This window comes from Triticum aestivum, chromosome 4A (assembly GCF_018294505.1).
Source record: "Triticum aestivum cultivar Chinese Spring chromosome 4A, IWGSC CS RefSeq v2.1, whole genome shotgun sequence".
NCBI classification, from domain to species: Eukaryota; Viridiplantae; Streptophyta; class Magnoliopsida; order Poales; family Poaceae; genus Triticum; species Triticum aestivum.
The window spans coordinates 741,448,721-741,471,129 of record NC_057803.1 but is presented as its reverse complement, the minus strand read 5'-3'; the positions used below and the strand labels follow the sequence as shown (position 1 = coordinate 741,471,129).

Sequence of the window (22,409 nt, the reverse complement as noted above, 5' to 3'; positions counted from 1 at the left end):
CCGCGCGAGCGACCGCACAACACTCAACGGTAGGTGCGTCATCACGACGAAAGCATCCACGCCAATCCCCCCAACCAGGGCGCACTGACAGCTCAACAAAAATGCAGAGGTCTTATGACCAATCACAGGAGACAGCCATGCCTTACTTTTTCAACAAAAGGTTGACCAAAAAAATCGCCTTCCATGGCTACAGTAGTACAGCACAGGTGCTGAGCCAACCACCAGACTGCAGCACCCACTTCATCAGACAGGAAATTGCAAATGATTAGCAGCAAGCATGAGACAGGAACCTTCTGACAGCCCCCAATTAACAAGCACAATCACACAATCAACAACCATAATCACATATGCTTCTTCAATACTCTGGATCTGGGGACATCACAGGTTGGCAACCATTCTCTGCTCTGCACATATGCATGACACATGTACTAGACACCACAGGTGTCCAAAATTGGCAAATCATTTGGCCTGGCAGGTGCATAGTGTTTCAAGAGTCAAAGATTTGCAGATAACACAGGGACAAACAGCCCCAAATCATGAATGGAACAAAACACATCAACAGAAGCTTCCCATACCAACAGACAGACACTAGAGTCTACATACAGAGTTGCATTTAAAAAATGAACATCATCCAAATACAGTCGATGACAAAGGAGCAACAATCTAGCTGGCATGTCTTGGAACCGGACAGAACTCCCTGAAGCCTTATAAATAGACCACCACGCAGGGAGCAGACATCAAGCATAAGTGCAAGCAAGCAACCAAGGAAGCTCACAGAAAGTCATTCTCCTTCAGCACCATGGGCGAGAAAGTTTGTGCCAGCGATCTCATCAGAGTCTACAAGGGTGAAAGGCGGAGCGGGGTTCGGCCGCTGCCGCGTCGTGGGCAGATAAAGCTGAGGATCGCACACATCGTGATGCACTCCATCGCTTCGGCGCTCCTCCCCAGGACTACTACGTCGCATCTTCCAGTTCTTGACCACAAGTGAATGTGACTGACTCTGTACATGTTAGGATTTGTCTAAACCGCTCCCCTTTGTAACCATTTTTATCGGTTCGAGAAAGTTGCTTCTCTTTCTGCACATCGTGGTGTGGGCTTCATGAATGATGATTGGGTGGTTCGCTCTCGCTTTTCGTGCTTTGATCTTCTTGTCTTGCATCCTTTTCGTCCTTGTTTTGATCACTACCAGGCTGTTTACGATCTGATTTGCTCGCATCATCAGATGTTTCATCATCTGAACTTGACGATGCATCGTTCATAAGGCTCTTCGATGGCTTCATACTGATGCCAATAATGCTTCTGATCCATGTCCCCTCGAAAAGAGTATTGCCTGTTGAGCCAGCTGTATCATCCGCATCTGATGGTGTACTCGAAGGCGAACCAGTCAAATATGTGGATGCAGCTTTGCATGCAGTAAAAATCTCCTTTTTCGCCTGTTTGAGCTGTTTGAAAGATTAAAAGGTCAGCATCTAATCAATGTATGCGGCGTCTCAATACATAACGTGACAACACTCAGATTGTATCCAAGCCGGCACAGCAGATAAGGCTATTGCTATTGTTCCTAGGTCTGAAGCTTTCTTCAGAAGTACCTTTCTGAACCAGAGTGACGGAGAACAACAATTTCAAAAAGAAATTCTTCTTTCCGACACATAGCATGAATATTTATTCTTTGTTCCGTGTTCCACAGTGTTTCTGATTTAAAATGGCCATATTCAGTGATTTATTTAAAGCTTGATTAACAGGGTCATACGATTCTTGCTGTCAAGTTGCCCAGCTACGAGGTTCTGAAAAATTCTAGTAATATATGGGACATGGGAGACTTACGAGGGCAAACATGACAAATTCTAGTGATAGTGCAAGTAGCCAGAAAATCCTAGACAGGACATAAAACTAGCAGAAAATCCCAGAAGGTATGCACACCTTTTCCGCTGTAGTTTCAGCAGCCTCCAGAGCTGCGTCTCCGGCATTAGCAAAGCGATTGACCCAACCTGAACATGTACATAGTTAGAATTTTGTTGCAAAATCAGAAGCAATTGACTAGAATTTTTTTTAAACCATTCTTCATCGTAAACATGGACCCTGCGCAAGCGGGAGCTACATGCACCAGGTTGCCCTTTTTTTCATTCTTCATCGTAAACATGGGTATAGTAAGGTAATCACCCGGATTAATACATAAGTTGAAGACAATACAGCATTAGGATTCTAGCTTCGACAGGTTATCTTTGGCTACAGAGTTTTCCTAAAAGGATCTTTTGCTTTCGGCAACCATCATCAAACCGGAACAAGTGTGCAATGTATCTGAGAATAAATAAATCATCGAACAATAGAAAAGAACCTGGAAGTTTTGGCACGCCGAGCTTGTCGCAAAACTCGTTGCAGAAGTGGTTGCAGTTCCTTGAGAGGAGCTCGTATGAGGCTCCAGGCCACTCCCGGCTGAGCTCCCGCGCTATCTGATTTACCGTGCGTGGCGAGCAGCTCGTCTTCCCCAGCACAAAGGACTCGCGGAATGTGTACATGGGGTTCTTGGCCGGGGGGCAGCTGAAAACCCCGCTGCCGTTCTCGCAGTAGCCGAATGACCATTCCTCGTTTCCATAGACCTGTTAGCGACACGCAGCAAATCGATCAATAGCTAGGCGTACGAGTTATCTAAGAGCTTCAGGTAATCGAGAACGAGCACGCAGCAAGGTATTAACCAAGACTGGGTTGCACATTTATAGCTCATACCGTATCCTGCCATGTATGGTGCTCTGAATCAGAATCATAAGGTTTCATAAAAGTAGCAGCAAGTAGATCAATGCATATTCTTTCCAAAAATGTTAGGTAAATTGTCGTTTGCATAATCCTTATCAGACTGACAGACACTAGTTCCACCAATAACACCACATTCTGACTGAACATAACAAAACCTCAAAGTTCCCATTGAGCAATCCAATTATAAAAACACGCATCAAGTAAATCTGTCACGGCCACAGATATCCACGTATTCCCAATTCCATACCAAGAACTCACCCAAGTTGCGCAAAAATTTTACAGTTTTTTTTTCTGACGGACAAAGCCTAATACAGTTCAGCGCCGAAAATAACCGGGGTCGTTTTCCTTGTCTAGAAGGCGGGCGGAATGGATTCGCCTGAGATCCAATCTCCTTGGCGCCGGAGACAGCGCGGAGGAGAAAGAAACGAAGAGGGGAGATGGGGCGGCGGCGGCGGCGGGGAGGGGAGGGGAACGGAATGGAGACGGGACGGGAGACCTGGATGGCGGTGTGGAAGATGCCGCCGAGGCCGATGCCGTCCTTGAAGATGCGGTTGATCTGGAGGACGGTGGCGCCGCCGCCCCCGGCGCCGTCGGGGCCGCTGCAGGCGACGTCGTAGACGTGCGCCACCACCTCCTGCCCCTGCCCCATCTCCGGCTCCGGCTCCGGCTCCTTGCCGGAGACGACCGCGGATCGCTGCAGCTGCAACGTCATGCCGGTGGCGGGGTCCGCCCGTCGGTGACTGGCCGGCTCCGCCTCCGGCGCCGTGCGGGTCTCTGCGCATTCTGTTTTGTTCGCCATTTAATTTCGCACCTACAAATTTATCTGCAGTTAACCACCTCTGTAGTAACTGCAACAAGTTTAAAGTGGTGGTGTGGCCTTTTTTATCTTTTTCTTTTCATTAAGACTGAACAGAATGGAGGTTTTTCTTTTCCTTTTTTACTCTTTTATAGAGCTCAGGGCGGTGCTAAGGCAACAGCTGGGAAATCAGTCGGGGCGGTAGCCGCCTGATCCGCCTGGCACCATCATTCCCCTCGCGAGTCAGCGAACACAATGTCACAGGATGTACCATGACAGCATAACCTGCCCACGATGCAGCATCGCCCTGTTTGGTTGTTCGGCGGAGTGCTGGTTATTCGCTCGCGCCAGGGCGCCATACTCTTGTTGCTTCGTAGGAGCAGACCTTGCGGCAACAACCCACCACCGACAGGGGCGCGGCTCCGGCCTGCGAGCCATGCAATATCGTCGCCCGCCCACAACATCGCTGGTGCTGGCGAGTGGTGCATGGCAGCACCGATAAACCGTAGACTGGATGCATCGCATCACTAGTGACCCTGCGGCGTCGCGATCCCATCTGGCTTGCAACCATCGACGAGCGCTACATTGTAGCACTGGTGACCCTACCGCGTCGCTCCCATCCAACCTACAGCCGTCGACGAGTGCTACATCGCAGCATCGGTGCCTCTCTATAGTGTTGCGGCCCATCTAGCTTGAAGCCCTTTGCATCCCAGCATAGACGGCATCAACAAATGATGGAGCGGGGCAGGGTGCTTGAGGAAGCAACGCTCATGACAACCGTGGTCGGGCTTGAAGCACTGCCCTCGTCTTTCTCTGTGCCACATAATTTTGCAGCAGAACTATGTATTTGGAATGTGGGCCTGCGTGCTTTGTGGAGTTGGGAGAGGGGTGATTTTGACGGAGGCCGCAATCATGTGGTGCGTCGATTGTTTTCGACGAGAGAGAGAGAGAGAGAGAGAAGAGAGAGAGAGAGAAGAGGATAGATGGGATGGAGGACGCACATGGCGGGAGAAGGAGAAAACGAGATACTTCTAGTGTGAAGATAAGGTTGGACAAGGGGGGGGGGTGTGGGTCCCATTCGGCATGTGCGAAGCTACGAGTCGGTTGACAATCCGAGTGATTAATCAGTCGAATGAAATATAGAATTTTCAAAACATAAAGGGTTTACACTTGACCTGCACATGACAAAAATGTATGGTAGTGGAGAATAATCCAAAAGAAACCTTTTCTTTTTCAAAAATTAGTTTACTAGGTTTGCAACATTACTAAACTAATTTTTGGTCACATATAATTATACAAGTCATACTTTTCTTGGATACTTAAAGGGCGAATAATCTTGGATATTTGGTCAAATTTTACAGAAAAAGATAGGTGACCAAATTATTGGCATGCCCTTCTAGAAAACTTGGCATCAAATGAGAAGTTGTTGCACCAAGATTAAACTTTAGTTGAAGAACTCTGTAACTCGTATAGATTTGGTTTACAGACAAACACCGGGAATTTTTGCGTCCCCTTCATGACTGACTGAAATCTTGAAGTTCAGATTTACACCCATAAAACTACATTCAGTAAAGGGTAAAAAAATCATGAATATAACCCTACTCTCCTGAACCTCTGTCTAGAACACGTCTACACAATGCCGTGTCATGCGCCCATGGGCTATGCACCTGAATGCATGTACCTCATAATCGAAAGTAGCCCCTCAAAAAATCGAAAGTTAAAATAAACCTGCAACGAGTAGCTTGAGAAAAGTAAAATATCTTCGTTGGGAGAAAATAAAACACAACACGACATGTTTGCCCACCAAACAAGAATGAAAAGGAATTGTGCATTTTTTGAATTAAAAAAAGAAAAGAAAACCAGACTTTTGCTAGGTTGGGTTGGGGTTGGAAGATACTTGGAGTGTTGGGCAGTGCAACCACCCTCACGCGCCCAGCACGTGCCCCCACCTCGGCCCCAAAATTCCCCAATCCGCCCAGCCCCCGGTCTCCGCAGCTCCTCCGCACCGCCAAATCCTCCTCCAATTCCGCCGATCCGGTCGGCACCTCGTCGGAACCGCCCGCCCCGCGCACCTCCGATCCCCGCCGCCGGTGGTTGCCCGCGAGGCGAGGCGAGTCGGCGGCCGGTCAACCGCCCCCCGCGCCGTCGCCGGCTCTACCAAGGTAATCTCTCCGGTCCGTACGGGCCTAATTCGTACAGATCGATGGGTAGTTTCACTGGATTAGCGGGGAATTTCATCGGAATCTTGCCGTCTTCGTTCGAGATTTCCGTTTTCCACGCCAGATTCTCCCGTGGACCGTGGAAAGGCGCGGTCTTCGCCGCTGATCTGCTCCCCTGTCTGGCCGATCTGATGATCAACTTGGATGCCGTATCGCGTGGCGATTAGATTGCTTTTCCAGCCCCAGATCAGTATGGTTTAGACCCCACGGGTGCCAATTGCCAGATCAACTAAGGCTTCTAACCGTCAATCTAGAGGTGCTGGGTCGATCTGCTGTTGTTAAGGAATGATGATGATACGTACGTTCTTGTATTGATGTATGCAATTAGACAGCATGGAAAGCTTATGATGCGGTTTGCACGACAAATCTGTGTGCTAATCCATGGAGCTTTCGTTCTGATCTAATCGGTGCCGCTAGATTCACAAACCAGCAATGTTTAACCTCGTAGGGAGAATCCAGCATTTACCACGGTAGCCATGAGCCGTTTTCAGGAGTTTTCCATAGGGATGCAAGTGGCTCGCTGCATGTCCTGCATCCTCATACTACACATTAGTGTTTGGTTTTTGCGGCCATTTTTAGCGCACTAATAGGAGTGCTTTGTGGGCCAAGCACACTTGCATCCCCAGTTTTCCACTTTGGACTAGTTTGCACTTATAACGTGTGTTGTAGCAAATGCTGAATTTTGCTGTTCGCTGCACAGAGAGGCCACTTTATTCAGTGCTGTTCACTTTGCCGCTAAGTTTGGCCGTTTACTAGTGGATCAGATTATCTTTGTTACTCCGTGCCACTTTTTAATTGGATGAAACCGGACTGCAAAATACTCTGTATAGTTATGTTATGTCTGCTATTGAACTATACGATGCTTTGATCTTTCTGAGTTATTTTCTGCAAAATGGATCATCATCCATGTTTTTACTATAAGTTCACTTGATTTACTTATATATTCCTATGATTACCGAGAAGGGAATATGTCTGGCGTGCATTGAATCTTCGTTTCTAACCTGAACTTTCTTCTTTTCTCGATACAGGAGAAGATCCTTATGAGTTGGTTGGCTGTGAATTCATATAAATTCTGGTACTGTGAAAATGGGTCAAAAGGTGGCAGGAAGTTCGTGACGAGATTAACCATAGACGATTGAGGTCTGAGTGGATTTAGGTATTCTGTTGTGACAACTTAAGTGGTTCTTCAACTTGAAGACGTTGCTGTTGCCTTAGGATATGCTCTTTTCAGCGAGGAGTACAGACACACACTCTTAGATTGTAATTTTTCTTAATTGGATTAGTACAGGAAGATCAGATACAGTGAAAAGGGAGCGCAGTCGTGATGGACAGAGCTGGAGGCAACCAAGCAGGCCAAGTGTCGAAGAAAGGAAAGAAGAAGCATGCGAAAGACGAGTCAGACCGGCAGAAGCAGGCTGAGAAGAAGAGGCGCCGGCTGGAGAAAGCACTCGCAAACTCCGCAGCGATCATTTCAGAGCTGGAAAAGAAGCGGCAGCAGAAACAGGAGGAGCAGAGGAGGCTGGATGACGAAGGGGCTGCGATAGCCGAGGCTGTCGCCCTTCATGTCCTCATAGGCGAAGATTGCGATGAACCCCGCCAGCTAATGTGGAACGGCCATAGAGGCCGCGGCCATCGGGGTGATTTTGTGGATCACGAGCCGGCTCCAGGCGCGCAAGGAGCAGGAGGAGACGCCTATCCATATGGAAGCCGGTCACCGCTGGCACGGGCCTCTCGTCCCCACATGCCCCAGTGGAGGCTGACCGACTGTGGCATGTCCGGGCCGTTCTCGTTCTCATCGTGGGAGCGAATGGGCGATTTTGAGGGGCTATACTGCGAAGGGACACCCTGTCAGACAGACCAAGACACTTACTGCCACGGCCTCGTAGCAGCAACCCAGGCCGCCTCTCCATTCGGATACGGTTCGGAGGATCCATTCCCTGCCCATGGAACGGAGGGTGCTTCCTCCATCAACATCATGCTGGGCGGCGGCACCAGCAACAGCCTGAACATCTACAGGAGACAATTCTAGATCATAGTTACTTTCTTTTTTACACCAAAGGTCGATCTTTTCATTTGCTGTGATACTTAGCTTTGCGTCGAGAAACCGAAAGTGGATATAGGGATATATAGGAGAGCCGTCTTACTGTCGAGTCGAAGAAGAAGCGGTGTGTATTTGGCGTCAGTTACAGAAAGTGTGTTTTTGTGATGAATTATTAATATATGTTTTTGCTTTTACCTGAGGTTGATGTGTATGTGTTTGCACCAGATGGAGATGAGATTTGGTTGTGGCTAGTGCTGGTCGGTCACAAGTTGTTCTGGGTTTGGCTGGTCGGCACCTCAGTGTGGTGGCATTATTGTTGTTGTTCTTTTTGCAATGTCAGATTTGAATTTTGTGAGTACCAGTTGATCTCTTTTTGCCCACCTTCTCCGTGGATTAGCCCATTGTGGATTGGATTGGATGGGGTCTCCCCAAACTAGGCACCACCATTGCTGTCATGAGCATGCATGCATGAAAAGTAAGTTGTGTCGCGCGTGTGTAAGACGAGCTGCAGTTGCATGCCTATCTGATTCTTATTGAGCATTAGAAGTAGGCCATCCATGTGTTTGCCATTGCTGAATTTTGTGTTGATTTGGAGAAGTGATCTCCTTGTCTGCTCAATGTTCCAAATTTTGTTTGTTTTCTTTTGTTTTGGTTCTGTTGTACGCTTGTGCTGTTAATGTGTAAGTGCAAGTTATGTGCTGTTAATGTGTAAGTGCAAATTATGTTTTGCTTTGTACACCCTCCGAATCTGAACTAAAACCACCACGCTTATTTATGATCGGAGGGAGTAGTACATTGTGCACTACAATGGTTTTTTCTTTTGAGGGCATGCAAATTGCATGTCTTAGCTTTACAGAAAGACGAGGGTAAATTACAAGAAAGACCGACAAGCTCCCACCATAACCCGGTGACAAGCAAATCCACTCCAACTCGAACGCACACAAAACAACCACAACGACATAAGAGCCTATCCTAAACCGACTAACAAAGCCACGTCTCAACCAACACTGGTCATCTTCAAAGAGCAACAACTCCAAAGAGCTCTCCTTGTTGATGCACTAACCATCCTTGAGCATAGTGGCCGAGCTAGACAACATCGATTGGGGGGCCAAATATAAAATACAAGTGTTGGGGGGGGGGGGGGGGTTGACTACAAAAGTTCTCATCTAAGCCCTCATAATTTTTTTTCTTCACAAGTTGGTTGGGGGGGGGGGGCACAGCCCCCAGGAACGTACATAGCTCCACTGTTGCATGAGCACCTAAAAGAGTTCGCAAGTGGGCGGCGGGACTCGGACAACCCCCGAGAAAGCCATTTTCTTGAACTCGCCCTTGTAGGATTGAAAGTATGTCTAGGGAGGGGAGAGTGATTAGACTGCTTGACCAAATAAAATCTATTATTTTTTCCCAAATTTAGTTGTGGGCAAATTTTAGCAATTCTACCAAGTCTAGTATCATCCTACACATGCAATTCTAAGAGTGTAGCAGCGGAAAGTAAAACATTGCACATGTAAGTAAATGAGGGATTGAAGATTTCAAACGCAATGAAGACACGATGATTTATGGCGTGGTTTCGATATGTGGTGCTATCGCACGCCCACGTTGATGGAGACTTCAACCCACGGAGGGTAACGGTTACCCGAGTCCACAGAGGGCTCCACCCACGAAGGGGCCATGAAGAAGCCACCTTGTCTATTCCACCATGGCTTCCGTCCATGAAGGACTAGCTTCACTCGGATAGATCTTCACGAAGTAGGCGATATCCTTGCCCTTACAAACTCCTTGGTTCAACTCCACATGATCTCGAGGCTTCCAAGTGACACCTAACCAATCTAGGAGACACCACTCCCCAAAAGGTAATACATGTTGTGTTGGTGATGAACTCCTTGCTCTTGTGATGAACTCCTTGCTTTTATGCTTCAAATGATAGTCTCCTCAACACTCAATATCTCTCTCACAGATTTGGCTTGGGTAGGAGAAGGATTGGAGTGTAAAGCAACTTGAGTAGGCTAGAAATTAAGCTTCAAATGGTAGGAATGGAATCTCTTGATCTCAACATGTGAGTAGGTGGTTCTTTCTCAGAAAATGAATGGTGGAAGTTGTGTTCCGTTCTGATGGCTCTCTTAGAGAGTAGGTCAGGGTGAAGGGATATAAATAGCCTTCACCCCAAATCCAACCGTTACACACTTTTGACCTAAATCGGTGAGACCGAATGTAAAACTCGGTGAGATCGATTAGTGTAAAAGATATGAACGCTGGGATTTTCGGTGGGACTGAAGTGGAACAACTTGGTGGGACCAAAGTGCAATGGCTAGGCTAGAACTCAGTCTTGAAATTTCTGATTGTTTCAATGTGATTCCAAAGTAAAACAATGTCATCACAGAAACTTGGCAATGCCATCTCGGTGGGACCGAGGTCCTTTTCGGTCAAACCGAATTGCTAGGGTTTTGGCTGTGGCAACGAAATGGTCATTTCGGTGGGTCCGAAGTAGGTGATATCGGTGGGACCGAAATGAATATTTAGGGTTTTGGAGAGATGTGATTTGAGGAAGTGATTGGTTTTTTTAGCAATATCACTAAGCATTTGAGCAACAACCTCATTAACAATACCTCGTCCCTTTTAATAGTATTGGCTTTCCTAAGGGACTCAATGTGATCTTGGATCACTAAACAAAAAATGTAGAGTCTTGGAGTAGCCAATTCTTGTCCTTGACATTTTGAGGGTCGACATGTTGAGAAACGTTGCATGGAAAACAAAAAGTGTCTACGCACACCCAAGATCTATCAAGGAGATGTATAGCAACGAGAGGGGAGCGTGTGTCTACGTACCCTCGTAGACCGTAAGCGGAAGCGTTTCACACTGCGGTTGGTGTAGTCGAATTTTTTCGCGCTCCAACCGATCAAGTATCGAACACACGACACCTCCGCGTTCTGCACACGTTCAGCTCGGTGACGTCCTCGCCTTCTTGATGCAGCAAGACGAGCGAAGTAGTAGATGAGTTACAGCAACACGGCGGCGTGGTGACGGTGATGGTGATGCGATCTCCACAGGGCTTCGCCTAATTAAGCACACCGAGGGAGTAAACGATGGACGGGGACTTCAGTGAGAGGAACTGGAGCTAAGAGAGTAAGAAGAAAGGATGCATCCTCAGTGCCAAGCTACAAATACTTCACTTGCAGTGGAAACTACTAGTTATGGCTCCAGCTTGCCAGTTCTAGTACTTTTGTTGATGTTGAAGTGTTTAAAACACTTTTAATGTAATGGTGCAAACATCTCTTTTGTGAATGCCTGAAAACAATCATGTATCGGGTTTGCTACATGTTGCAAACACTTGTGATGCAAACATGCCCAAGTTTAAGTATGTAGTTCATTTGGTATGGATGTTATATCTCCAGGTTTATGTGTTATTCTGTTTGCCAGTTTGATTTGAGTTAGATGGATTCAGTAAACAAATGTCATTAAGAAAGAACTTAAGACAAACTCATTTGCAATGATTTTATAATTCAAACTTTCTGAAAAGATTCAAACCATTTAATTACCACAAACTCAGTCTCATTGCATACAAAGACAACTTAACTGATCCATCACACATTAAGCAAGAACTAACGTAACTTGTCCAGTACACATTCAACTAAACCAGACACTCCACTGCAATTAGATTTGGATGCAACTAAACCAAGAACTAACTTAACATCTTGCCTGCAACGAAACCAAGCACAAATATAGTAAAAAGAAACACCACACTATGACATTTGGCCCTAATCCCAGCCATCTCTTCATTCTTCTCTCTCGGTTGCTCTTGCGGAGATAGAACCATGGCCTCCCTTGTGGCTTGATCTTCACTGGAAGCTACCATTGCAAATTGATCGCCAGATCGAGCAACATTTGCAGCACCTTTAAGCCTCCGGACTTCATCACGCAGATCCCCAATCAGCTCACTCAAAAATTTCGGCAAAGGATCATCATGCCACTCCACAAATCCGCAGCCACCATGCTGTTAAGACGCACAAAAATATTTCCAAAAAAGGAATCATTTCACAGAGGAGAAGAAATACGAGAAGAATTCAATTACACGCAAGAAAAACAGGGCAAAAATTGATTCTCACCATAGCATCCACGCAGCAATAGTACCTCCTCCCAGGGTTCTGCCGGCTCCATGAGATCCATCTTGGCGCCTTCCTCGGAGGGTTGCAGCGGCACATTGGGTTCTCGCGGTGGCGCACCTGCGAGCGCGACTCATCCCCGCTCCTTCCTACAGCTTGACGGGATCCGGGAGCGGACGCAGCACTCGACGACCACGACATCCCCCTCCCCGCCGCCACGCTCAGATTTCTCCTCCGCTCCGCTGCGCTCCGCTCTGATTTCACACCGCGCGGACGAACCCTATTTTCGTTCCCCACTCGCACGATAAATGCGGGGGGGGCGGTGCCACTAAGACTTGGCCTTCGTCGACGATAGCGGGACCCACCAGTCAGAATCCTGGCTGACCACTGCCACGCCAGCGCCTATTAGCATGAAACCGCCCCAAGGGTTTGATTTGGACCGGGATCGGATAGATTAGGGGTGCAATCGGCAGGGATTTGGACGTTGGGGTTCATTTCGCCGGATCTCTACCAATTCAGGGTTTAAAATAGACTTTTTTTCCTTAGACTAGCGAGATGCCAGTGCGTTGCATGGAACATCAAGATCTTATGGAAGAAAAGGATGAACGAGGGAATGTCTTATTATCTGCAAATATGGAGAGGAGTGCGAGTAAATTTTAATAGTATCCTTTCTATCCGTTAGATATAGATTGGACGACGTATATTCCAGGATGGCAGGCATCACCATCTCTGCTTTTTATAAGAGTAGAGATAATTTGGACGTGGAAGCCGCGGTGATCACTCCATATCCATCCTGTGTGTGTGTGTGTGAGCGTGCGGAAAGTAGTCATTTTTGAGCACCGCTGTGCTCCTCGTGACCCTCCTGGCTTGCAAAACGTGACCACCGGCGGGGGCGGGCCCACAAGAGTCAGTAGCAGTACGCGCGCACTGATGGGTAGTACTATCCACCCGTGAAGTTGAAGCCAAATGGAAGTGCTGCATGCGTCCGTGACGACGACATGCACGCATGAGTGAACAAGACAGCAGCAGTGCAGCACTGCCTTCCTTGCTTGGCTCCATGCGCATGCATTGCATGCATCAAGATTAAGTAAGATTAGGCGTCGAAAAGCCAAAGATGTTAGACGACTCGCTCGTAACGCAGCAGGAAACTAGTTAATGTCGGCAATTTATACAAATAAATACTACATAGCACACTAATGAGGATAAAATAATGGAAAGATTTTGTAAAGCGCATTGAGATCGTGCCTCCTAACTCAGCGCCACCCCAAGGCACGGCCGGTCTGGGTTGGATCTTCTTCTTCTTCCTCCTCCTCCCATCCTATCCTATAAATAGAGCGAGAGGTGGATGTTCGTCTCACAACCCAATCCCCCATTCCCTTCCGGCTTCCGCTCCCTCCTCCAGACAACAGAGACAGGGACACAGATCTCTGTCTCCACTCTCTCTCTCGAGAGCAGCAGCAGCAGCAGCAATGGCGTCGCCGCTCCCCTTCCATGTATGTGCTCCTCTAACATCAATCTTTCCTGGTAGTAGTAGCAATGTCACCTCATCTCGGGAACTCCAAGCTTGGTTGATTGTATTGTATTTACTCTCCATTTTGTTCATCTCTCCACCGAATCAGCAGCAAAATCTTACCAGCGGATTCATCTTTCCCCAATTGCCTCTCTGCATTTTGTTCCTGTTTCAATTCAACACTGGTCCAAGATTCCTGACCGGGCTTCCCTCCTCCCGTGCATTCACTTGCAGATCATTTCACAGAGGAGAAGAAAGATGAGAAGAATTCAATTACACGCAAGAAAAATAGGGCAAAATTGATTCTCACCATAGCATCCACGCAGCAATAGTACCTCCTGCCAGGGTTCTGTCGGCTCCAGGAGATCCATCTTGGCGCCTTCCTCGGAGGGTTGCAGTGGCACATCGGGTTCTCGCGGTGGCGCACCGGCGAGCGCGGCTCCTCCTCCTGCCTTCCTGCAGCTCGACGGAATCCGGGAGCGGGCGCAGCACCCGACGACCATGACACCCCCCTCTCCGCCGCCATGCTCAGATTTCTCCTCCGCTCCGCTCCGCTCTGATTTCACAACGCGCGGACGAACCCTAGTTTCGTTCCCCACTCGCTCGATACATGGGGGGGTGCCATTAAGACTTGGTCTTCGTCGATGATAGCGGGCCCCACCGGTCAGAATCCTGGCTGACCACTGCCACGCCAGCGCCTATTAGCATGAAACCGCCCCCAAGGTTTGATTTGGACCGGGATCAGGGGCCCAATCGGCAGGGATTTGGATGTTGGGGTTCCTTTCGCCGAATCTCTACCAATTCAGGCTTTAAAATAGACTTTTTTTTCCTAGATAATTTGGACGTGGAAGCCTCCATATTCATCATGTGGGTGTGGGAGGAGCGTGCGGAAAGTAGTGGTTTTGAGCACCGCTGTGCTCCTCGTGACCCTGCTGGCTTGCAAAACGTGACCACCGGCGGGGACGGGCCCACAGGAGTAGCAGTACGCGCGCACTGATGGGCACTAGTAGCCGCCCGTGAAGTTGAAGCCAAATGGAAGTGCGTACGGGAAAAGGTCCATTTTAAACCCTCGACTCGTAGACATTCGACGAAAGGAACGCTCAAGTCGAAATCCCGGTCGATTGCACCTTGAACTATATAATCCTGGTCTAAATCAAACCCTGACAAATGTCAACCAGGATTTGTCTAGCTGGTGGGCCAAGGAGCACCTGTCCGCGCTGGGCCAGCCCATTTATTTTTTTGTTTGCTCAAAAAAATCTGTCTTTTTTTTTCTGTCGCTCTTTGCTGCAGAACTGCGGACGGGAGCTCCTGACCTTCTGCGTAGGGCTCGCCTAAACGGGCGAACGTACGGAATAGAAATTAACGAACTAAAAAGTTGTGCCGTAAAATTCAAAAAAGAAAAGTTTTTGTGCCGACGGAGGGATTCGAACACGCGACCTTTCGCTGGATAGATGCGACGCCAGCCAGTGCAGCTAGGGATTGGGAAAGGTACTGTAGTACAGCGTAAATTTAAAGTAGTACGGTCAGCGACAGATCCTTTTTTGAAATATTCGTTCAAAAACATGAACAATGTTTTCTTGAAGAAATTTAAAACTCAAACAAACTGCTAAATCGTGAACAATTATTGAAAAAATGATTAAAAAATTTATATACGACAAACGATTTTCAAATATAAATTGAATAATTTTTAGGTGTACGATGACCAATTTTTAACTACACAGCGAATACTTTTCTGATATACATTGAAATAATTTAAAACATATTATACATTTTTGTGATATACGATGAACAAATTTTATACACTGCACATTTTTGTAATATAATTTGAACAATTTTAACTGACAAACCATTTTTGTGATTAGTCACTGAAATTTTTTGTGATATGCGCTGAAAAAACATTTAAATACCCGTTGAATTTTTTTATGTACAATGAACAAAATTTTCAGTGAGTAATCACACTAGCTACCTACTCAGTACGTCTATATTGCAGTGCCAATTTTAAAGTACAATGTATCGCGACAAATTTCTTTTTTCTTCAAAGTTTTCAACAATTTTTGGAAACAAATGTGGTTTTTTAAATACATTGAATTCTTTAAAAATATACTTTGAACATTTTTTACATACATTGAAAAAATTAAACAGCACCAGCACGGGGTCGCATGTTCAAGGCACACCATGCGCTCTTTTAACAAAAAAAAAACAAAAGCGGGCCGGCCCAGCAAAAGCAACGTGTAGCGCCCTTTGTGAAATTTTATTTCTTAACAGAAAAAGATAAAGCGGGCCGGCCCAGCGGGGTGGAGGTGTGTGCCCTCAGCGAAATCCCAGTAATCCCGGCCATCCAAACGACTCGAAGGTTTGATTTAGACCAGGATTGCATAGTTGAGGGTACAATCGACCGGGATTTTGACTTGAGGGTTTGTTTCGTTGACGACGACATGCACGCATGAGTGAACAAGACAGTAGCAGTGCAGCACTGCCTTCCTTGGCTCCATGCGCATGCATTGCATGCATCAAGATTAACGCAGCAGTAAACTAGTTAATGTCGGCAATTTATACAAATAAATACTACATAGCACACTAATGAGGATAAAATAATGGAAAGATTTTGTAAAGCGCATTGAGATCGTGCCTCCTAACTCAGCGCCACCCCAAGGCACGGCCGGTCTGGGTTGGATCTTCTTCTTCTTCCTCCTCCTCCCATCCTATCCTATAAATAGAGCGAGAGGTGGATGTTCGTCTCACAACCCAATCCCCCATTCCCTTCCGGCTTCCGCTCCCTCCTCCAGACAACAGAGACAGGGACACAGATCTCTGTCTCCACTCTCTCTCTCTCGAGAGCAGCAGCAGCAGCAGCAATGGCGTCGCCGCTCCCCTTCCATGTATGTGCTCCTCTAACACCAGTCCAACCTCGCCTCCCTCTGCTATTCATTCATGGCCGCCCATTCATGGCCCCCCTTTCGGTTTCTTTATGGCTGTCCGGTCCTGCAATTAGAAACTTCACTTTGTATCACGACAACAGTTACCAGTGCAGGGCGTTTCTTCCTCGATTTCTGTTTCTTTTCCCCCCCTTCCTGTTATCGCTTCGTTAGGATGCATCCTGATGTGCTCTAATGGCGGCCATGACAATTCAAGGCTGCAGAGAATGACATATTTTTTGCCCATGCTTTCGGATTTTCTGCTCACCAGATATCATACACTTTCGGATTTTCAGAATTAATCTTTCCTGGAAGTAGTAGTAGCAATGTCGCCTCATCAGCAGCAAAATCTTACTAGCGGATTCATCGTTCCCCAATCTCCTCTCTGCATTTTGCTCCTGTTTCAATTCAATACTTAGTCGCAGATTTCTGACCGGGCTTCTCTCATCCTGTCCAATCACTTGCAGATCCTGTGCTTCGCCGTCCTCCTGGCGGCGACGGCGGCGTCGGCGCGCCGCCACGCGCCGCCGCAGGCGGGCGCGGCGGGGCAGAGCACCTACATGGCGCCCAGCTGCCGGGAGCACACGGCGTCGCTGACGGACTTCGGGGGTGTGGGCGACGGCAACACCTCCAACACGGCGGCGTTCCGCAAAGCGGTGGAGCACCTGTCGCAGTACTCGGGCGAGGGCGGCGGCGGCGGCATGCTCTACGTGCCCGCCGGCCGGTGGCTCACCGCGCCCTTCAACCTCACCAGCCACTTCACGCTCTTCCTCCACGCCGACGCCGTCATCCTCGGGACGCAGGACGTGGCCCAGTGGCCGGTCATCGACCCGCTGCCCTCCTACGGCCGCGGCCGGGACCACGCCGGGGGGCGGTACGCGAGCCTCGTGTCCGGATCCAACCTCACCGACGTGGTGATCACGGGGAACAACGGCACCATCGACGGGCAGGGCGCCACGTGGTGGTCCAAGTACAAGTCCGGCAAGCTCAAGTACACGCGCGGCTACCTCATCGAGCTCATGCACACCGACGGCGTCTTCATCTCCAACGTCACGCTCGTGAACTCGCCGGCGTGGAACATCCACCCGGTCTACAGCCGCAACATCGTCGTGTCCGGGGTGACCATCCTGGCGCCCACCAAGTCGCCCAACACGGACGGCATCAACCCGGACTCGTGCTCCCAGGTGCGCATCGAGGACTGCTACGTCGTCTCCGGCGACGACTGCGTGGCCATCAAGAGCGGCTGGGACGAGTACGGCATCGCCGTCGGCATGCCCAGCGAGCACATCGTCGTGCGCCGCCTCACCTGCGTGTCGCCCACCAGCGCGGTGATCGCGCTCGGCAGCGAGATGTCGGGCGGCATCCAGGACGTGCGCGCCGAGGACATCACCGCCATCGGGACCGAGTCGGCGGTGCGGATCAAGACGGCGGTCGGGCGCGGCGCATACGTGCGCGACGTGTACGCGAGGAGGATGCGGCTCGACGGCATGAAGCGCGTCTTCTGGATGACCGGTGACTACAAGTCCCACCCCGACGACGGCTATGACAAGACCGCCGTGCCGGTCGTCGAGAACATCAGCTACCAGGACGTGGTGGCCACCGGCGTGTGGAAGGAGGCCGCAAGGATGCAGGGCATCCAAGGCGCGCCCTTCAAGGGCATCTGTATGGCCAACGTCACCGCTGAGATGACCAAGGAGAGGAAGGTGTCATGGAACTGCGTCGACGTCGAGGGCGTCTCCGCGGGCGTCACCCCGGCGCCTTGCGCGCCGCTGCAGGGCACCCACGCCGGCTCCTGCCCGTTCCCCACTGACACGCTCGCCGTCGACAAGATCGCCGTGCAGCAGTGCTCATACTCCATCGCTTCCCCTGCTGCTTCTTCAGTGGCTGGGACAGGGTAGCTCAACCATACCGTATACAGTAGTATCCAGCTGCTTGCTGCACCAAGTGATGAGGCTATTGGATCTCTAAGTGAGAACTGTAACAATAAGGAGCGTGTTGGTAACTTTAGAAGTAAAAAAGGTTGTTGTGGGTAACATACTTACTGTTTCAATGCAAACAGAGTTGCAAATTCAGAATTGTTGCTTTGTTGTAATCATCGATGTTTATTGTAGGCATTGCAATGCAGACTGTCGAACTGTTGCTTTGTTCCCGTATTATCTGATAAAAAGATCGGAAGCACAAAAAAGTGAACCAGAAAAAAACTAACCATACCAAACTCAAACTCGCTATACTCACAATTTATATTCAAGAATCAAAAGAGAAAGCAAATAAACTTCTTATATGCAGCACAAAAACAATAATATTCACAGTTTACATTTAAGAGTCAAAAAATTAAGCAAATAAACTCTTATGTGCAGCAAAAAATATATTCACAATTTATATTCAAGAGTCACAATTTGTATTCAAGAGTCAAAAGTGTAAACAAATAAATATGCTATGTTCAGCACACACACAAAAAAAGAATACTCACAATTTATATTCAACAGTCACAATTTATACCGAAGAGTCAAAATTCTAAGCAAATAAATTTTTAATGTGCAGCACAAAAAAAAGGAAATACTCATAATTTATACTCAAGTCAAAAGAGTAAGCAAATAAACCTCTAATGTGCACGACAAAAAAAATGAGAATACTCTTGGTTTATATTCAAGAGCCAAAAGAGTAAGAAAAAAAATACCTTTATATGCAGTGAAAAGAAAAAAAGTGATGGTCCCCTAGAGTAGGCTGCGAGGCCCAAGTGGCTCAGGAGTGCAGCGGCCCGTTATCCTTCCACCGTTGGAAGCGGGCAGTTGTCGCTGCTCTGTAAAGCCAGCCTCACGCTGTGCCTGCCACATTATGGACCGTGAGGCCCAGCTTTCGCATAGGCCCCAGCCGGTCCACTACGCAACTTGGAACGGGCGGGCCAGCAGTAGCACACCCAGACCAGGCCCGCAGAGCTACAACAGCGTCCACATCACCTTAATGCCCCCACTCAGGTTATAAGCTCTCGTAACTGAGCTCGGCGAGTGGAGAGAGTAGAGACAGGTATTTAAGCTGGTCGAATGCCTCCTCGGTTAGCGAGGTGGGACTAAAGAAAGAGGAGTGATGTGCTTCCAGCTGCGACAAGAGATGTTTTTAGCGTGGGCTTTGGCAGCTTTGGCATTTGTCGTTGTGGGCTCATGGATGTGGCCATGTGGACAAGGTTGGGGCAGCCATACTACTAGTGAACTTGCTTCACATGGAAACAGTATAAACTGCCGCATGATTAACGCTGGTACTAAGAAACATATTCTATTTATAGAAGTCCCTAACGCATATCAATGGGTAAAACAGTACAATCTCTCTATCATGCATGCATGTTGACATGTACTATATCTAAAAGTGCCAGCTAATAAAAAAACCGACATGAAAGGTCCATTAGCAATGAGAGAGATTAGTTGTGTATCTTATTGACGATACAAGTCTTGTTAGGCAAACCAAGGCGCACTAATTAACGACTCGCTCGGTCCCGTACTATATTTGAGAACTTTGTGGGAAAACTCAAAATTGATAAAATTATGCTATACCACAAAATTTTGTCTCGGAATATGACCATCTGTGATGTGTTTATGGAGAAGACGGGAGATGCGTGAATAATCAGATGTATTATTCTTTTTAATATATTTTTATTTCCCTCAAAACAATAACACAATTAGAAGTAGTGGTGGTTGACAAAGAAAGAAGACCCGATCTACGGCAATGTGAGTCACCATCAATTTTCATGTGTCAACCTGTTTGTTGATAGATTATTACGTGGCTCATAAGAACTCTGCATTTTGCTGAGATGGCACTTTTCTGTTAATCATTTGCACTCCATGGATCTAGAAAGTAGAGTCAGATTAATCAAGTCATTTTGATGAAGGCATCATCAGCTCTAATGAGAGGTTCAAGTATAGGCCAAACAGTCTACGCTGCATTTAGGAAAATGCCAGGAAAGAACAGAGATGCAGACCACAGAGTATACATACAAGAACAATAATCCGGCTGGCTGCATCTTGCATATTTAGCTCTCAAATAAGGTTGCTGTTAACCTTCACATCAAGTACTCTCAGGACCATCTCTAGAAATGTATATTAGGAACTCTAGTGTGGTTATTTGGGTACTACTACATCATAGTAAGAGATAATTTGTTCGCAAAGAAAATAACCCATACTAATCTTTCAAATATCTCAAATATGGTTGTTGTATTGTGGAGAAATTGTGGAAAACATTTCTCGGAATATGATTATTTGTGATGTGTACTAGACAACATGAGAGAGCGTGAATAATAATGCGTATTGTTCTTGTTCATTCAAATATTTTTCTGTTTCGCCTCAGTACCATAACATAATTGGAGCAAATTCACAACAATGTGAGTCACCATAATTGTGACAAGCCAGAATATTTCCTAGTCTATCCTATGTTTCCAATCTAATCACGATACTCAACACTAATGATGGAGACTACTCTCCAACGAAATGAAATACAACAATAATAACAATCTTCGAGCTCAAGTTGCATGTCAACTTGGTGCTTCAACACCTATTTGCAGAGTTCTTTTGATGACCTCTGGCACTCTGTTCAGGCGTTTCCCGTCATTGATTATATAGTAGTATCCAGCTTCTTGCTGTATCAAGTGATGAGGCTATTTGAACTAAGCGGGAATAGTAACAATAAGGAGCGTGTTGTTAGTTGGCTACGCCTTGGTAACTTAGAAATCAAGTTGTTGCGAGTAACTTACTGTTTCAATGTATACAGATTCAGAATTATCACTCTGCTGTAATCGTCAGTGTTTATTCTAGGTCTTGCAAGACAGGCTACCAAGCCGCTACTATCTATGTTCCAAAATAACTGAAGTTCTCGATTTATCTCAAGTCAAACTTGTTTAAGTTTGAGCAAGTGTAGAGCAAAACTTATTAACATCTAGAACATCAAATTAGTCCCATGAGATTTCTATGAAATATAAATTCATATTATACGTATTTGGTTTTGTAGATTGTAGCATATTTTTTCTATATGGTTGGTTAAACTTAAACTAGCTTTGACTTAGGACAAACCTTAAAACTTCAACTATTTTGGAACCGAGTTGTTGTCGTATTGTCGGTTAAAAAAAAACAGAAGCACAAAAAGGTGTAACAGAAGAACCACTAACCAGACCTAACTCAACCTCACTACCACTGCCTTGATAGTACAAAAAGAGTAAGCAAATCAACCTGATATGTGTGAGGCAAAAGAAAAAGTGATGGTTCGCTGGAGAAGGATGCGAGGCCCAAGTGGCCAAGGAGTGCAGCGGCCCGTTATCCTTCCACCGTTGGAAGTGGGCAGTTGTCGCTGCTCTGTGAAGCCAGCCTCACGCTGTGCCTGTCACATTATGGACTGTGCGGGCCAGTAGTAGCACTCCTAGACCAGGCCCGCAGCACTAGAACAACGTCCACATCACCTTAATGCCCCCACTCGGGTTACAAGCTCTCCGAACTAAGCTCGGCGAATGGAGCAGGTGGAGGCGGCTATTTAAGCTGGTCAAATGCCTCTTCGGTTGGCGAGGTGGGACTAAAGAAGGAGGAGGGCTGTGCTTTCTGCTGTGACAGAGAGATGTTTTTAGCGTGGGCTTAGGCAGCTTGGGCATTTGTTGTTTTGGGCTCATGAAAGTGGCCATGTGGACAAGGTTTAGGCAGCCCATTCGTGGAATTTACTGCTAATTAGCATGGTGAACCTGCTTAGCAGAAATGGAAACAAATATAATTTGCTGCATGTTGAAAGCTCGGATATTTTTTCCGCCTTGTTGAGTAGTCTTCTCCTCTTCTCCAAGCCTCTCCAAAAAGCCCAAACAAGCAAAGAGTAAAAAAAAGAGATATTTTTACCGCATGTAAAGCTGCCTCCACATATTTGACTGGTGCATGTCAAGTACACCATCCGATGCAGGTGGCTCAACAAGCAGTTCTCTTTTCGTGAGGATGTTTATCGGAAGCAGTTTTGGCTTCAGCATGAAGCCATCGAGGAGTCTCATGAACGACCCACTGGCAAGTTCAGGCGATGAAAGATCTGATAACGAGAGTGAATCGGGTGATAAACAATCTGGT

The 22,409-nt window shown here is 47.3% G+C and overlaps 4 protein-coding genes across 7 annotated transcripts; 2 read left to right on the top strand and 2 right to left on the bottom strand.

Annotated features, from left to right (window-relative positions):
- Window positions 1–537: 537 nt before the first annotated feature.
- On the bottom strand, window positions 538–3,576 carry LOC123088503 (uncharacterized). Its single transcript, XM_044510707.1, has 4 exons — window positions 3,248–3,576; window positions 2,336–2,597; window positions 1,921–1,988; window positions 538–1,442 (listed from the first exon to the last, which is right to left on the bottom strand). The coding sequence occupies exons 1-4, from the start codon at window positions 3,548–3,550 to the stop codon at window positions 1,098–1,100; spliced, it is 978 nt and encodes a 325-aa protein (XP_044366642.1). The 5' UTR covers window positions 3,551–3,576; the 3' UTR covers window positions 538–1,097.
- A 1,882-nt stretch (window positions 3,577–5,458) lies between these two features.
- Window positions 5,459–8,006, top strand: LOC123088501 (uncharacterized). Of its 3 annotated transcripts, none has more exons than XM_044510706.1 (3): window positions 5,459–5,709; window positions 6,795–6,922; window positions 7,050–8,006. In XM_044510706.1, the coding sequence occupies exon 3, from the start codon at window positions 7,091–7,093 to the stop codon at window positions 7,793–7,795; it is 705 nt and encodes a 234-aa protein (XP_044366641.1). In that variant the 5' UTR covers window positions 5,459–5,709; window positions 6,795–6,922; window positions 7,050–7,090; the 3' UTR covers window positions 7,796–8,006. The 3 variants fall into 3 exon arrangements, with proteins under 3 accessions (XP_044366641.1, XP_044366640.1, XP_044366639.1); XM_044510705.1 differs by having other exon boundaries at window positions 5,460–5,709; window positions 7,055–8,006; XM_044510704.1 differs by having other exon boundaries at window positions 5,460–5,709; window positions 6,795–8,006.
- Window positions 8,007–11,343: 3,337 nt separating this feature from the next.
- On the bottom strand, window positions 11,344–12,223 carry LOC123083539 (uncharacterized). Its single transcript, XM_044505561.1, has 2 exons — window positions 11,911–12,223; window positions 11,344–11,798 (listed from the first exon to the last, which is right to left on the bottom strand). The coding sequence occupies exons 1-2, from the start codon at window positions 12,106–12,108 to the stop codon at window positions 11,487–11,489; spliced, it is 510 nt and encodes a 169-aa protein (XP_044361496.1). The 5' UTR covers window positions 12,109–12,223; the 3' UTR covers window positions 11,344–11,486.
- A 1,029-nt stretch (window positions 12,224–13,252) lies between these two features.
- On the top strand, window positions 13,253–18,424 carry LOC123088500 (probable polygalacturonase). 2 transcript variants are annotated; one of them, XM_044510703.1, is made up of 2 exons: window positions 13,253–13,400; window positions 16,800–18,424. In XM_044510703.1, exons 1-2 carry the CDS (start codon window positions 13,377–13,379, stop codon window positions 18,228–18,230), a joined length of 1,455 nt encoding a protein of 484 aa, XP_044366638.1. In that variant the 5' UTR covers window positions 13,253–13,376; the 3' UTR covers window positions 18,231–18,424. The 2 variants fall into 2 exon arrangements, with proteins under 2 accessions (XP_044366638.1, XP_044366637.1); XM_044510702.1 differs by lacking the exon at window positions 13,253–13,400 and adding an exon at window positions 14,257–16,296.
- The last annotated feature ends 3,985 nt before the right edge of the window (window positions 18,425–22,409 follow it).

Excerpts from the sequence above, each read along its gene's own strand:
- LOC123083539 (XM_044505561.1), bottom strand. The coding sequence starts at position 12,108 with ATGTCGTGGTCGTCGAGTGCTGCGTCCGCTCCCGGATCCCGTCAAGCT. Across the intron at positions 11,799-11,910 it reads ATTGCTGCGTGGATGCTATG|CATGGTGGCTGCGGATTTGT; the intron begins GTGAGAATCAAT and ends GCGTCTTAACAG.
- LOC123088503 (XM_044510707.1), bottom strand. The coding sequence starts at position 3,550 with ATGGCGAACAAAACAGAATGCGCAGAGACCCGCACGGCGCCGGAGGCG. Across the intron at positions 1,989-2,335 it reads CGGCGTGCCAAAACTTCCAG|GTTGGGTCAATCGCTTTGCT; the intron begins GTTCTTTTCTAT and ends GTACATGTTCAG. Across the intron at positions 1,443-1,920 it reads CTGAAACTACAGCGGAAAAG|CTCAAACAGGCGAAAAAGGA; the intron begins GTGTGCATACCT and ends TCTTTCAAACAG.
- LOC123088501 (XM_044510706.1), top strand. The coding sequence starts at position 7,091 with ATGGACAGAGCTGGAGGCAACCAAGCAGGCCAAGTGTCGAAGAAAGGA.
- LOC123088500 (XM_044510702.1), top strand. The coding sequence starts at position 16,147 with ATGTTCGTCTCACAACCCAATCCCCCATTCCCTTCCGGCTTCCGCTCC. Across the intron at positions 16,297-16,799 it reads CGTCGCCGCTCCCCTTCCAT|ATCCTGTGCTTCGCCGTCCT; the intron begins GTATGTGCTCCT and ends AATCACTTGCAG.